At 39.4% G+C, this 15,936-nt stretch overlaps 1 protein-coding gene across 2 annotated transcripts in view; it reads left to right on the top strand.

Annotated features, from left to right (window-relative positions):
- RALYL (RALY RNA binding protein like) overlaps positions 1-15,936 on the top strand; it is a 711,743-nt gene that overhangs the window by 673,014 nt on the left and 22,793 nt on the right. For both annotated transcript variants that reach the window (XM_040433240.1, XM_040433241.1), the window contains one exon: positions 10,441-10,554. In XM_040433240.1, coding sequence (XP_040289174.1) covers positions 10,441-10,554 — 114 coding nt within the window. The remainder of the gene's footprint in view (positions 1-10,440; positions 10,555-15,936) is intronic.

The following is a 15,936-nucleotide window of genomic DNA, read 5'->3' as shown; positions in this document are numbered from 1 at the left end:
AAATAGAAGGTTTGCTCGGCCAGATAATGAACGAGATCACCTATGTAAACACCCCAGAAAAACAACTTCAACTTAAAAAAGTGCAAGATGAATATAAACAATATCTATATAAAAAAGCACAGAATAAAATGTTCTTTTCAGGGTTGAGAACCTTTAGCAAGTCCGGCAAACCAAGCAGACTGTTATCCATGATGGTAAAAAATCAAAGGGGCAGCAATAACATTGTCGGAATTAGGACAGAGGCAGGAAACATTCTACGGGACCCTGATGATATTTTAAGGGAATTTACCCGATATTTCTCGACGCTATATCAAGCTGGGTCTAAAAATCAGGGAGGAAAAATAGATCAATATCTAGACAATATTAAGATCCCTGAATTTGACCAACAAGATATTGACTGGTTGAATAGACCTATCCAACTGACCGAGCTACAAATTACGTTGCAATCTATTAAGGGTAATACATCCCCAGGGGTGGACGGTTTTCCATTTGAACTATACCGAAAACACGAGGGAATTATTTTCCCCCTAATGTTGGAGGTACTAAACCAATAATGGATAATAGGTTCCCTACCCCCCTCATGGATGGAAGCAACCATCACACTAATCCCCAAAAAAGGGCAAGACCCGCTGTCAGTTACATCTTATCGCCCCATCTCTCTGTTGAACACAGATTACAAAATTCTTGCCAAACTGTTAGCTAATAGATTAAAAACAGTTATCCATAAAGTCGTCCATGCAGACCAAACCGGGTTCATTCCCAAAAGGAATATACAGGATAACGTAAGGAGGGCCTTCCTGAACGTCCAGATGGGGGATGGGGAGGACTGCTCCATCCTGTCTTTGGACGCCGCCAAGACCTTCGACAGGGTGGAGTGGCCCTTCCTCTGGAGAGTAATGTCTCGGGTTAAAATAGGCGAATATTTTTCCAGATGGGTTCGTATTCTGTATCAAAGTCCGGTATCCAGGGTCCGAATCAATGGTGAATACTCTGTCCCCTTCCCTCTGACCCGAGGAACACTCCAGGGATGTCCCCTCTCCCCCTTGCTCTTCTCGTTGTTCCTGGAGCCAATGGCATGTAAAATCAGAGCAGATAGGGAAATACCGGGTTTTGGGTGCGAGGGAGAGGCGGACAAAATAAGTCTCTATGCGGACGACACGTTATTGTTCCTGGGGAGAGGATATATGAATTTGCCCAGGGTTATGGATAGCCTGGACAAATTTGGATCCCTATCTGGATATGAGATAAACTGGGAAAAATCAAAATTTCTCCCATTAAGACGTCCGGTCCCGCCCGATCATAAATTTTAGGTTAGCATATTGACCCCAGTAGACTCCTTATTATATCTAGGTATCCAGATAGGGACCAAACTGGAACATTATATGAAACTAAATATACTTCCAATAATAGATAGAGTTAAGGAAAAAATTAGAACATGGCTAAAACTCCCCTTGTCACAAATCAACCGTATAGCACTTATAAAAATGTCGCTACTACCAATGTTATTATATATATTTAATGCTAGTCCAATAACGATAGAAGATAAGTTCTTTAATAAGTTAGAGACCCTCTTCAATGAACTAATATGGGGGCGCAAACGAGTTAGAATTAAGATACAATATTTGTATAAAGAAGAGGGTGGAATCTCTATCCCTTTTCTTAAAGGATACTATATAGCTGCCCAACTGAGATGGTGTGTGAGGAATCAAAAGAATAAATGCATTCGGCCTATTTTTGGGAAGTACTGTAGACCCTGGGAGGATCTTTTTCATATTCTTGAAGCTGGCATTATGGAGAAGAGAATAATAATGAACCCGTTCGGTAGAATGCTTGGGTACATTTGGCAACAAGTTAGATTTATGGTTGGAGTATCCCAAGCAGTCCAGTATACCCCATTATGGGGGAATGTACACCTTCCACAAGTTATGCAATTGGGTGACGTGAAATATTGGGAAAAATATGGGATATATTTAATTGCACAGGTTTTTCATAAAGGACAGATTAAGCCCCTTAACGAAATCCTACCAGACATTACATTAGGATTTATTGATAAATTTCGATATGAACAATTACGACACGCTATACACTACACGGAGAATAAGAATTATTTAAATATTGTACGGAACACTTTTTTTGATTCTTGTCAAGATATGACTTTCAACACTTCTATATCGCACATCTATGCAAAGTTAAGATATGAATACACTAAAACAATCACATTTAGAGGTGAGGTTAAATGGGAAAAGGATCTGCAAAATGGGGAACCCATTCCGTGGAATATCGTTTACAGAAATATTAAAAGATCGACGGTCTCCCCCGCCCATGCATGGATTCTTTTGAAAATCATACACCGTCTCTATTATACTCCGGCATTATTGCATACCATTTACAACGACAGAAAACAGAATTGTTATAAATGTAGTAAAGACAGAGGAGATTATAAACACTTGCTGTGGGAATGCCCAGGGATAAAGGATTATTGGATTAAAATATTCCGGAAACTACGGGACAGTTCCCCTATGAAATATGAAGCATGTATTGAATATGTTATCCTGGGCACTCTCCCAGAGACAGATAAAAATAAAACTGAGCAGACACTTTGGTTTCGGAGCATTGCCCTGGCCAAAATAATAATTGTTAAATACTGGGGCACCACGGAATATCCCAGTTATCAGGAGTGGAGGGAGCGGATGAACAGGGTTAGGCAATATGAACATTTCCTTGCCCAAACAGCGGGGAAAAAGGCAGCCTGGTTGCGGATATGGGGCAATTGGAAATGATAACACTAGGTGTAATGACAATGTAATGACAGTAGCTCCGCGGAAAAAAGGGGGTCGGAGGGAGGGACGGGGGGGTTAAAAAATAAGAGGGAAACTTAATACTAGATGAGATGATGTACTATTGTTTTGTAATATCGAAATGGAAGATTGTACATTTTTACACTTTTGAAAATAAAAAGATAAAAAAAAAAATAATAATAATTACATAATATAGATTTCTGATATAGTCATAAACATTACATTATGATAGTAGTATACTTCTTTTGACCAGTTAATTTAGTTTAATTGAGTATATTAGGATATAGCACTGGTGATCTCTTTTCTCAGTGTGCCCAAATTTGCTAAAAAGTTTTCTCAAGCACCAAACTATGAAAAAAGCTTATATACTGGATGAAAGGAAACTGAGTGAAGTTGCTGTAAATTGACAATTGCTAAAATCTGATTATGCCTTCATTTTACTCATATTTTCTGTACTCATTGTCCTCATTTCGAAATATGGGGACATCATAAAGCATCTGCCATCATAACAGTGACAACAATCGACTGTGCCAATTATATCATTTATTTATTTATTTATATATGTGTGCTGACATTTTCTGCAGCGCTTTACAGACATTAGCATCACTCTGTCCCCAGTAGGGCTCACAATCTAAGTTCCCTATCAATATGTCTTTGGCGTGTGAGAGGAAACCGAAGTACCAGGAGAAAACCCACGCAAACACGGGGAGAACGTACAAACTCCATGCAGATGTTGTCCTTGGTCAGATTCAAACCTAGGACTAGTGCTAACCACTGAGCTACTGTGCTGCCCCATCCACATAACAGCTACAGTATCCCTATGACAGTAATCATGAAAAAATGAAAGAATGTAGGAGAGTTGAAAAAATTAAAGAATGTAGGCGAGTTGATTCATATGCCATGGAATATAGAATATTACCAAACAATACCTAGAAAAAGAATTCGCAGTTATGTTTGTAAATGGTCTGGACGTACAAAGACATGAAGTAGTGGACTTCATGTCAATAATCCCATTGAATAACATAGTCATCTACTGATGGCTTATAACAGAGAACAACAGAATGTATCCATCAGTTCAGCAAATATAAGATACATTTTAGGTCCAACGTCCACATAAATAATATGAAATAGCTTCAGCTATGACTTTGACTAAAATCACAGAATAAAGTAGTCTTAAATGGCAGAAAATGCTCAAGACCCCAAATGCTGTTGCGCATTTATAACTGGGGGAGAAAATCCTGCACATGTGGTCCGTTGCTAACAGCAATCCCCAGCAAAATTGCATACAATGGAGGATGCCGGCAGCGGACCACATTTACCACAAAAACATCCTACACAGGATAGCCCAATGTACGAATGAAGCCATAAGAAATGCAAAATCTGTGAAAATGGTGCACTACAATGGTAAATGCAGTTGACAATATATGGCTAAACCCTCAAACTGATATTAAAATGAGACGTTCGCCAATATATTCTTATATCAAGAACATACCGGAGGCCGCTCACCCTGTCAAGGTCTCTCAATGTAGCACGGGACCTAACGCTAATCTACCTGTGCCGTATGGGTAGTTACTGATAGGAGCATAAGGTCCGACACACAGCCAGCAGCTCCCAGTTACCTCCAGCGTGAAATCACACATACAATGGAGGAGGGAGGAGGCTGTGAGTCCCACCTATAATGGGCTGATGTGATGCAGGCTACCCAGGTGCACCTGAATGTTACCCATAGATCATAATCAAGGCACATTCAAACCTGAGGTTGCCCCTCCTCTAGGCATACATATACGAACAAAATCACAGAATAAAGTGGTCTTAAATGGCAGAAAATGCTCAAGACCCCAAATGCTGTTGTGCATTCATAACCAGGGAAGCAAATTCTGCACATGTGATCCGTTGCTAACCGCAATTCTCATCAAAATTGCATACAATGGAGGATTCCGGCAACGGACCACATGATTTTGACTAACATTGAAGTAAAGAGACTTACCCGAGACCTTGGCAAAAATTCAGATGTCTCTCCCTTGTGGTGTGGATAAGATGCTCTGTTTTCAGGTAGTCTATAAAATAGCTCACTTGAGGAGAAACTGGCCTGGACAAATAAAAAAGCCAAATTTCCCTATAGGGGGTCAAAATAAAAATAAGTCACATTAAAGGAGTTTCTAATGTTTTGGCACTGTACAACAACTGTCCTGGCTGTACGGTGCCATAGAACCAACAACAGAAAAATAGGCCGCCAAAATCTAAAATGTGCTCCAGTCCTTTGAATTCTTGCGGTGAGCCCAGCCAGTAGATAAATTACACAAGTAGCAGACATTTTCGCAGTACAAACACACGGTGATGGTTTTAAAAATCTTTTTTCTTGAAATGTTTTGTAACAGAAAAAAATGATAAGAAAACAAAATATACATTGGTTTTCATCAGTTTCACAGTTTTTCCTTCAATATTGTTTTAATTTTTTTTTATATCTGTCATCTAATGGCACAAAATAAAGGGTCTAATGTGTCCTGTAAAAAACTAATGCCAAATATTGGTGGGCTCAGAAATTAAGTACGGTAGTCATTTGCAGTTAGATAGGCCCATTGCTAAAACTGAAAAATTGGCCTGGTATAAAAGGGGGGTAAACACTCCAGGGTTGAAGCGGTTTAAAAAAAAGATACTTTTTCATATGACTATATAGTGTGAGTATCTCAAGATGAGCACCTGATAAATAAAGAATTTATTTTGTTTTGTAACTGGAGAAAATAAATGTGCATTTTTACGGAATGATTCAGGATCTGACACTGCAAAGAGGATGTCAGTAATCCCAAACTCCTTTTACTTTTAAGCTTTTAGGCAGTTTGCTCATATATTTCCCATGGATTCCAGTTTCTTTTTTTATGCTGCGATGACACTGAAAGCAAATGCTGGAAATATGCGGTATTATAATCTGCTTGTTGCAATAGTGTCTATTCATTCTGAGATTATTCATGGCATCTCTGCAATGGATTTGATTTCTGGAAGGTTTAGAGAGCTACTCCCATGCCATTCATCTGACAGAAGTCATTTCTCTCAGATTAGAGTCTTATTCCTTTTCATTAGACATCTTTTGAAATTGAATTTGCACAAATTCACAGATCGTTTATAGCATTGATTAGGTTTCCTCCAAAAGGAAGAAAAGATGGCTTCAGCGGAGAACCATTTATTGCTGAGATATGTTCAACTGCCTTATTAAAAAAAGTTCCATTACCAAGAAAAGCATCACATTAGTATGAGATGGTGGGCAAAATGGCAATGCATCTTCTGCTAAAGCCTTTAAGAAAGTTTGCTTGACAAAATAATGTCAATTTTAATAAAAATTCTACATAAATCATGTGCAAATGCAAATTATCATTATAATGTTCATTATGATTAGTAACATATCCGACTGCTCTCTAGGGACAGTGCTAGAAAAGCGATCTACAAGTGCAGGAAAAGATTATTTGGGGATCCAAATAGCCATTATACAGCTCTGCCATTCAAACAACTTGTTCTTGGGGTGCAAGTGCTAAGTTGAAAAGCCTTCAGTGGCTAATATCTGTGGAAAAAGAAAAATATATACACAGTTCACTTCTGCAGTTATATGTTGTGAAAGCATTTAGTGGCGTATTTCATTACAAAAAGAAACATACAGTACAGACCAAAAGTTTGGACACACCTTCTCATTCAAAGAGTTTTCATTATTTTCATGACTATGAAGGCATCAAAACTATGAATTAACACATGTGTAATTATATACAAAACAAACAAGTGTGAAACAACTGAAAATATGTCATATTCTAGGTTCTTCAAAGTAGCCACCTTTTGCTTTGATTACTGCTTTGCACACTCTTGGCATTCTCTTGAAGAGCTTCAAGAGGTTGTCCCCTGAAATGGTCTTCCAACAGTCTTGAAGGAGTTCTCAGAGATGCTTAGCACTTGTTGGCCCTTTTGCCTTCACTCTGCGGTCCAGCTCACCCCAACCATCTCGATTGGGTTCAGGTCCGATGACTGTGGAGGCCAGGTCATCTGGCGCAGCACCCCATCACTCTCCTTCATGGTCAAATAGCCCTTACTTTCAAAGTTTTCCCAATTTTTCAGCTGACTGACTGACCTTTATTTCTTAAAGTAATGATGGCCACTCGTTTTTCTTTATTTAGCTGCTTTTTTCTTGCCATAATACAAATTCTAACAGTCTATTCAGTAGGACTATCAGCTGTGTATCCACCTGACTTCTCCTCAACGCAACTGATGGTCCCAACCCCATTTATAAGGCAAGAAATCCCACTTATTAAACCTGACACGGCACACCTGTGAAGTGAAAACCATTTCAGGGGACTACCTCTTGAAGCTCATCAAGAGAATGCCAAGAGTGTGCAAAGCAGTAATCAAAGCAAAAGGTGGCTACTTTGAAGAACCTAGAATATGACATATTTTCAGTTGTTTCACACTTGCTTGTTATGTAAATAATTCCACATGTGTTAATTCATAGTTTTGATGCCTTCAGTGTGAATCTACAATTTTCATAGTCATGAAAATAAAGAAAACTCTTTGAATGAGAATGTGTGTCCAAACTTTTGGTCTGTACTGTATATTCTCAGTTCACTTCTGCAGCTATATGTGGTGAAAGCGTTTTGTGGCGTATTTCAGTAAAAAAAGAAAAATATACACACACGTCACCGTTGCAGTTATTTGTGGTAAAAGCGTTTAGTGGCCTATTTCAGCTCAGAAAGAAAAATATATACGCACTTCACTGTTGCAGTTATTTGTGGTAAAAGCGTGTAGTGGCCTATTTTAGTACAGAAATAAAAATATATACGCACATCACTGTTGCAGTTATTTGTGGTAAAAGCGTGCAGTGGCCTATTTTAGTACAGAAAGAAAAATACATACCCACTTCACTGTTACAGTTAATTGTGGTGAAAGCTTTAGTGGCCTCTTTCGGTACAAAAAGAAAAATATATTCTCCGCTTTTAGGGGTGTTTTATTTTGCTTTTCATTTATTTAGTTCAGCTAAAAGTATGTCAGTGGCAGAGGCTTCAATGTTTCTGGCACAGGCAAAGGTTGCAGCACAGTAAGAGGGCATGGCAGCAGGAGTCGCAGCGAGAGGCCTGAGATCCCGGTGTCATCTAGCAGTCGACTCTTGACCAGCCACCCTGCGGTTCTTGATTGGTTAGCTCGGTCATCCACTTCATCTCAAGTGACATCAGACACCCCCAGCCAACAATTGGTGTATGGTCCCATTTTGTGGGTACAAAACACAGAAGACATGCAAATATTCCATTCACGTGTCATCTCTGTTTTAGATCCATTCCTGTTTTTTTTGGCATTAGCAATACTGATGGATTATTAAGCAAATGCTGACCGAGTGAAGGCAGATGCTCCATAGACAGGATCCGTTTTTTGTGGGTTATTGTTCTGACGGATCAGCGGAAGGGCAAATTAATCAGTGACGTCAACACAAACTTACTGCTGACACCCTCTCCACTCTGTCGGGGGGCTCTACTTGTATAAGTGTTTAATAGAACAGGTTCTGTAGACATCTATGTGGAATCAGCTGACGGTGTAAAAGGAGTGTGCGTCTTCTTGACGATAACATCGACCTGTAAGGCTGAGTTCATACTTGAGTTATTTGGTCAGTTTTGGCCCCGTGACTGCCCAAATAAGTGAAGTACAGCGACCCCTGTCATCTGCATGTCATACTGACTCACAGTATTATTTCACTACCACAGCAGACTCTCTATGCATGTTACAGTGTTCTACACCCCTATAAAGGCCCTCTGCAGCCAGGAAATAGCCGTTTTTCCACAAAAACTTCGGCGAACCGGTGAATCAAATTTTTTAACAAATCGCTCATCTCAATCTATTTACATGGCTAGAAAATTTCAGGCAATTTAACAAGGGGTTTCAAAAACTCCCAAGTAGGATTTTAGGCACCCCTCAGACATACCTTTACTGAAAATAGGCATAACCACATTGTACTTGCGCCAAATTTATTATTACTGTGCACCATTTTCATACATTTGGCGCAGGTGCGTATAGCAACTCCAGTCTAAAAACTTAAATACACCTACAATGATAAATCCCCTCACCATATCCGTACAGATGTAGCAGAGCTGAATGTTGCCTTTAACAGTCTCTTTTTGCAGAAACATGGGCAGATGGCTGTATGGCACTTTGTGATGTACCATGCATATCTGTATTATGGACCCAGAGGGACTCTGTGTACTGCCTTACCATACTTTGCTGGGTGCCATGTGTTAGAGAAATTCTACCCTAAAAGTAAGGCTTCTAAGTGGGTGAATACCTATGTAATATGGCTTATGATATGTCACTTTTTTTCCCTCTGGGATTGGTATGGAATTCAACTGAAAAAAAAACCCTCCATAGGCAAGGTTGCCAAAGTGGCCTATGAACTTGTGATCGTCTTGAGCTCTGTGGGGACTCCCGAATGTTCCTAGGCTTGGAATAAACTGCTCTAAAACTAAACCTATACATTGTAAGTACAATGGGTTTCAATGGGTTATATCAGATCAGTGGGGGTCTAACTCTTGGCACCTCCACCACTCAGCAGTTTGAAGGGGCCTCTTCATTGTAATGCATTCTAATGGAAGGTATTTGGCGCATCAACCTAATCAATAAGGAATCAGAGCAATCTGAAACAATGGTCTTATCAGCTTCCTTCATTCTATTCCCTTATGCAGTTATATAGTTGCTTGTTATGTAGGCACCTCTTTGGCCACCAAAACAGTTTTAACCTGTAAAGCATGGAACTAACAAAACCTCTAAAGATATCTTTTGGAATTATAACCAAGACATTATCAGACGATCCATTAAGTCCTGTAAATTGTGAGGTAGCCAATGACAGGCCACCCCTGTGACAGGTCCCTCATGCATCACGTCATTGGGTCGTATGATGCATGGGTGACACATCGCTGCTGTGGCCAGTCATGGGCTGCAGCGGCCACTTGACCCTGGTAAACCAAAAGTTTATCGGCACGGACCAGAGCGAGTCAACGGGGGACCAAAGGAGCTGGAAACCAGTGGAGTGAAACAGAAAGTATGCTTCTCTCCACCGGTCTGGCGACATGTGGAGGTCTTGCAGAAAGACCTTTAAAGATGAGCAACCTCTATAACAGGTTCTGTGCTATTCAGTGGTATTCAATGTTATGGCTGGTTCGTGTATAACTACACCCAGAAATATTCATTCAACTTGGTGACTTTAGAAATTGTGTTAGCCATTTCCTCCCAACATGTTTTTTGATGGCTTATCCACCATTGCCTACAATTTTTTGCTATTTTACTGCTTTGGTTTTATCGACAAGTATACTGAACACATTGGCTGTTGACTAATTTTAGATGCAGTTTATTTTCAGGATCCTAAATGCTCATATTACGGGACACCACCACTGAAGTCCATTTTCTAGGATAGATCTGCTTTAATGATAACTTTGGGAATCCTTTAGATGAACCTTATTCTCTGCTGCAAAATATTTACTGAAATTACTGGTAATATAGAAAATAACAGACGTAGAAATTTCACCTCATGACTGAACCATAATACGCGGACTATTTGAGATGGTTGGGCAATCTGTCTGTTGGGATAAAATTATTGTTTTCATGATTTGCTCCATTTTTCTCTCTCCAGTGAAATCAGATGAGCTGCAGACAATCAAAAAGGAACTGACCCAAATCAAAACTAAAATCGACTCGTTGCTGGGAAGGCTGGAAAAAATTGAAAAACAGCATAAAGCTGAAGCAGGTTGGTCAAAATGATTTATGTCACAGGCTGGGGAATCTCATTAAGAAGGGAATTAATCCTAGATAAAGCAGAACTCAAAGTTGTGGATTTTCTAAGAATGAATAGAAAATCCATGAACAAGATTCAAATAGTGAATTGATGGGAACTGAGATAAAATAAACAAAACCTACTGAGGTAATGAAAACATTACTGCCGGATCATACACATAATGCTATTATGGGTGTGCATATACTATATGCTCTTTATGTTGAAGGAACAAATGGGACTTTACGTCACTGTCCAAATTTAGGCCTTGACTATGGAGGCATTCAGGGTCTTCAATCATTTACATTGTTTGTGTTTTTTGCTAAAACTGTGATTTTTTTTAAAATCTTTTGTGATAAAGGTTTGCTATAAATGTTTTAAATCACTGAAAAGATCCCAAACCACCCAAACATAAAAGAACCTGCCCTGATAAGAGGAAACCTGCATCAGATGCCTGGTCCTCTCTTGCTCTAGATGACCCAATACAATAAAAAAGCACTACAGCCACGATCAGACTGACCCACCAGGGTACCAGAGAATCCTCCTCTGGGCCCAAGCTTCGACACAATAGTAAAAAAAAAAAAAAAAGGCCCTTAGGGTCAACTTGAGTTGACTTGATATAGCATATGTGCAGTCTGCACATAGGGGTCCAGTCAGAAAAGAGGCCCACCACCGTCTAATCAAGAAGACACCAATGATTCCTGATGTCTTTCATTGAATTTCATTTCATGTAGAGTAGTGTTAACTACTGTCATAAGTTTTACTTCCACATAACTAGGGGGTTCACATACTTTTCTTTCGGACAGACCCTTTGCAGTCTGTGTCTAAAACAGATACCCTATTAAATCTTATTAGTGACATATTCTGCGTGTGCCGTGATAAGAATATTTCCTGTGTATGCGCACATGTCCTTTAGGAGCAGAGGCTGGGCCCTGAGAATCATTTCCTCTTAGGGGCCCTAGGATCTTCAGTAGAATGCTGACCACAGCACATAAGTAAGGGTATAAGTAAGCAATGATAGAAACTCCATTTATATAATATTAGTAAGAAATGCTCTGTTCACACCTCATTGTAACTCTACACTTTGCAGGAACTGATGTACAGTATATGCTATGCAGTAGAAATGAGAAAATAGGTTAGCACAAACCATCCAAATGTATTCCAGAACAAAACTCCACTGTCCGTGTTCTGCCATTCCCTCTTTTGGCCGCCTCCCATCCTCACAAGGCCAGGAAGTGGCTTGGTCACTTGCTATATCATTCAAGCAAATGTGAGCACTGAGGCGTGTGACTGGTCACAGCAGTCACAAGACCAAACCACTTTCTGATCTTGCGGGAACCGGAAGTGACAGGGAACGGGACAGCGGTGAGGGCACGGTGGGAGACCACAGAAAGGAGAGTGTTTTTAGTTTTTATTTAATTGGGTATAGTTTGAGTGTATTGGCTCCTCGGCCAGACAACCCATTGTCAACCATCCCTAATTACTGGACAGACAGTCCTATAAATAGAGGACTTTTCCAGTGTCCATGAATTGAATGGGGACATTACTGTGATTGTATTTGATAAGTTATTGGTAATCAGACTATAGCTGATGTTATTGGGATTGTAATTGGATACATTATTGGGTTTGTGATTATCATCACAGTTTACGGTAAAAGTTATATTATTATTCCTTCCTAGTTATCTGTATGTAGTACTTTCAACCTTTGAGGTTATTTTGGTTTTCCAGTTTTCTTTATAAATCCGTGATTTTTAGATAAGTTGTTTTTCGATAAGAAAAAATTAATAAATAAAAATTAAGTTGGCAACTCTGGGGATCTTATTGCTGCACAGACACCATATGGCAGTACATACTCTACATGTGCTTTCAACTATGCCGTGTGGATGAGGCCTTATATACTCGTGAAATCTCCTTCAATAACTATGCTTCTCTAGTCCATGGCAATTTCCTCTTGAGAATGAATACGGTCACTGCTAAAGTACCATAATTCATGACAGAAAGAAGAAGCTCTCAGTCTTTATGTGATAACAATAGTACAATATAAGAACATCCGACTGATGAAATGTCCTTTAAATACCCAACATGACTAATGAAGCTCTTCAGATGTAAGTGATTGCCTCACGTAAAACGCTATTTCCTTCATGGTTGTCCATTAAATCAGTGTAGTGTGGATAGACTAGAATACATTTGTATGAAAATTAACCAGAAAGACATTTTTCAGTGAAAGGTCAGGCAAAGCTGTGAAGGTGAAGGAATAAAAAAAAACATCAGAAAGTTAAGACTTAGCATAATGAATAATCAATAAATCTTAAAAACTTAGAAAAGTTATGTTGAACTTAAGCTAAGGTTTCAGGTGTGCAACTTCTGCTCTCCCTCACTACATCTCTCACCTTCCATCTTGTAAGATACAATAGACATTTGGTGGACTAGTTATTCTAGATGTTACACATTCTCACTACCTGTATGTCCTTGTGGAGCAGAGATTTTTAATCAGATCTTTATCCATCACAGTTTTTGCCTTGTCAAAGTTGCTTAGATCCTTATAATTGCCTGTTTTTCTTCCAACACATCAACTTCTAGAATTGACTGTTTCCTGGGGCCTAATATATTCCACCCCTTGACAGGTTTCATTGTCTAAAGATAATTAATTATTCACTTCACCTGGAATATATCATTTAAGTCACTAACTTTAGAGATTACGTTGGCCCATGCCCAGTACACTACACATGCTGGTCTTATAAAAAACGCCATAAAAAAAAATGGACAGTGTTAAAAAATTATCCAGTTTTGGGAAAGGAAATCCCGAACCGCCCCAATATTATAAAAAAAAAAAGCTTTGAACCTTAAAAATCATTTAGTGCATAGTGCCATCCCGATAGATGATGGGAAGAAAGGAAAGGATCAATTCTCATGGTGTGGTTTTTATCCCCCATGTAAAAACATAAGTAGAGAAAATAAGCAAATGAGAATATTGACGATTCACTCGAATCAAAGAAACAAAGATTTTAAAATCAAGGGCCAAATTACATGTGAGAGCCCAGGTGTTGTCTACATGCTGGAGCACCCGTGTGGCCTCCAGTATGGGGGACGCACTATGAGAAAACTTAAAGTCCGCATACAGGGACATATAAGAAATATTAAAAAAGGGCTGGAAACGCATGGAGTTTCCATGCATTTTAGGAATGTCCACTAGAAAAATCCTAGAGGACTTTTTTTTGCTGGAATAGAAGTAGTAAAAGGGGATTGGGGGGAGGTCATGTGGTTGCAAAAATAGACCGGCGAATGGATATAGGAGTTAGATACGATTCAGCCGCAGGGGCTCAACGTGGAGTTTGAACTGAGGCCGTGTCTGGTTGAGTAGCGGTGATGCAGGACCTCTCTGTTACACACGTAGTGTGGGTGGTTTGAGGTGCGGGTTGCCGCTGGCCAATCAGGGCCATGTGTTGGACACCACGTGAGGTTCCCTGCATTAGAAAATTTACGGGTGAAAATTTATGAATGAGAGCCTTTATGAACCAATGGAAGTAGATTAGGAAAGGAATATGTAAAAATAGAAGGGATAGGAATATGTAAAAATAGAATGAATACGAGTAAGTGTGTTATCTGTGGATTGTAGAGTGATATTTTTCTGGTTATATTATTTTATTACAAGTTTTAAAAAAATGTTACAGGCATAATGGTGGAAGGGGGTTAAGGATATTTAGACTTGCATGAAAGTCTGTGGGATCGCCCCTGATGAAGCTTGGAGCGAAATCCGGGTCGGGCAGGATCGTTAGACTGGTTTTATCTTGTGTTGCCTGTATTTTACATGTGTTTGTGAGTATAATAAATTACTTTTATATCAGTATTGAAGACTTCCCTATTGGAGCAATTTAAATATTCCATATAGTTACTTTGAAGAAAAAAGAGAAGAAGGAAAAAGAAAAAACAAGGTGGTTCGATCAGTCTGATGTGCCTGCATTATCACCTGCGCTCTTGAGTATAACCATACGAGTGTTGCTAGCATTGAGTTACAGTGCTTCACTATCAGTGCGATTTCTGACATTCCGCAGGAATATTTGGTTGAAAAGGATACCTGTGGGACCTGATGTTTTGCCTATATATATTGAAGTGAATGATTTGAGCTTAAAGAGGTTTTCTTCGGATCGGATAGGGAACGCGCGGTTCCGCAAACCGCATTGACTGAATTGTGAATTGTGCCCACTTCACTTTTGGAACCTGCAGCGGCAATTCCTTGTGACAACGTACTGGAGTTTTAAAGTTTGTTTTTAATCCATTTCATTGGTACCCTGCTGTGTTACCTCCATCTGCCGGTCCCTTTGTGTCCATTTTTATTTATGGTTCTTGTCTTGTAGGATGAATTATGGAAAGTGTCTCACTGAGGACTTACAAGTCTCTGCACTGTTGTTTAATGTGGCATCTTTACCGATGTGTCCTTTGATGATTGAATAACACAATCCAATGTTAATTATATTTAATGGCTGGAACTTCAAAAAATACAGTACAAAGCTACTAAAGTATTCATGAATGTTAATGCTATTTTAGCAGTAATGAACTGTTGCTACTGTGAATATGAAATGTGAATATGTGTAAGACGTGAGCTGAGTCCTGATTCATGGTCTTAACTATTCATATTCATAATAAAGGCAATAAATAGTCCTACAAATTTTAGAAAGGACTTTGCATGCATTTTAACTTAGAATAAAAGTGTCAAATATTTCTTTCTTTCTCCTACTTAAAGGAGTGTTCAGGGAGTTCAATATTGATGGCCTATTCTTGAGATAGGTCATCAGTGTATGATCGGTGAGGCCTCCAATTCCTGAGGCACCTCTACCGATCAGCTGTTTGAATAGGTGGCCTCCTCACAACATAACAAGCACAGCGCTGTACATTGCATAGTGGCAGTGCTTGGTATTGCAGCTCAGGCCCGTTCACTTAAATGGAACTTAGCTGTAAATAGGACATGTGACCGACGAATGTGATGTCACTGGCACTCACTCATCATCCTCCCACCCCACCCCCTGCCAGATCAGAGATTGATGAGATTTATAGGTCATTGATACTGAACTCCTGGAAAGCTCTTTAAAGAGTTTTTCCCAAAAAAAGAACACCTATTCACTATCCACAGGATAGGGGATAAGTGCTTCATTGCTACGGGTCTGACTGCCAGGAGTTAAATGATAATGTTCTTTCTCCCTGTAACCACCACTAGGGGATGGTCACTGCATTTTGTATTGCAACCATTGCATTCAATACTATATTATAAAACTGTATCCAACAAGCTACTCCTAGTAGCGCCTGCAAGTTACGTGCACCTTTAAAGGAGTTGTCCACTCCTTTACTTTTGATGGCCTACCT

The sequence above is a fragment of the Bufo bufo genome, chromosome 5, assembly GCF_905171765.1.
Source record: "Bufo bufo chromosome 5, aBufBuf1.1, whole genome shotgun sequence".
NCBI classification, from domain to species: Eukaryota; Metazoa; Chordata; class Amphibia; order Anura; family Bufonidae; genus Bufo; species Bufo bufo.
This window is presented reverse-complemented; position numbering and strand designations above follow the sequence as displayed.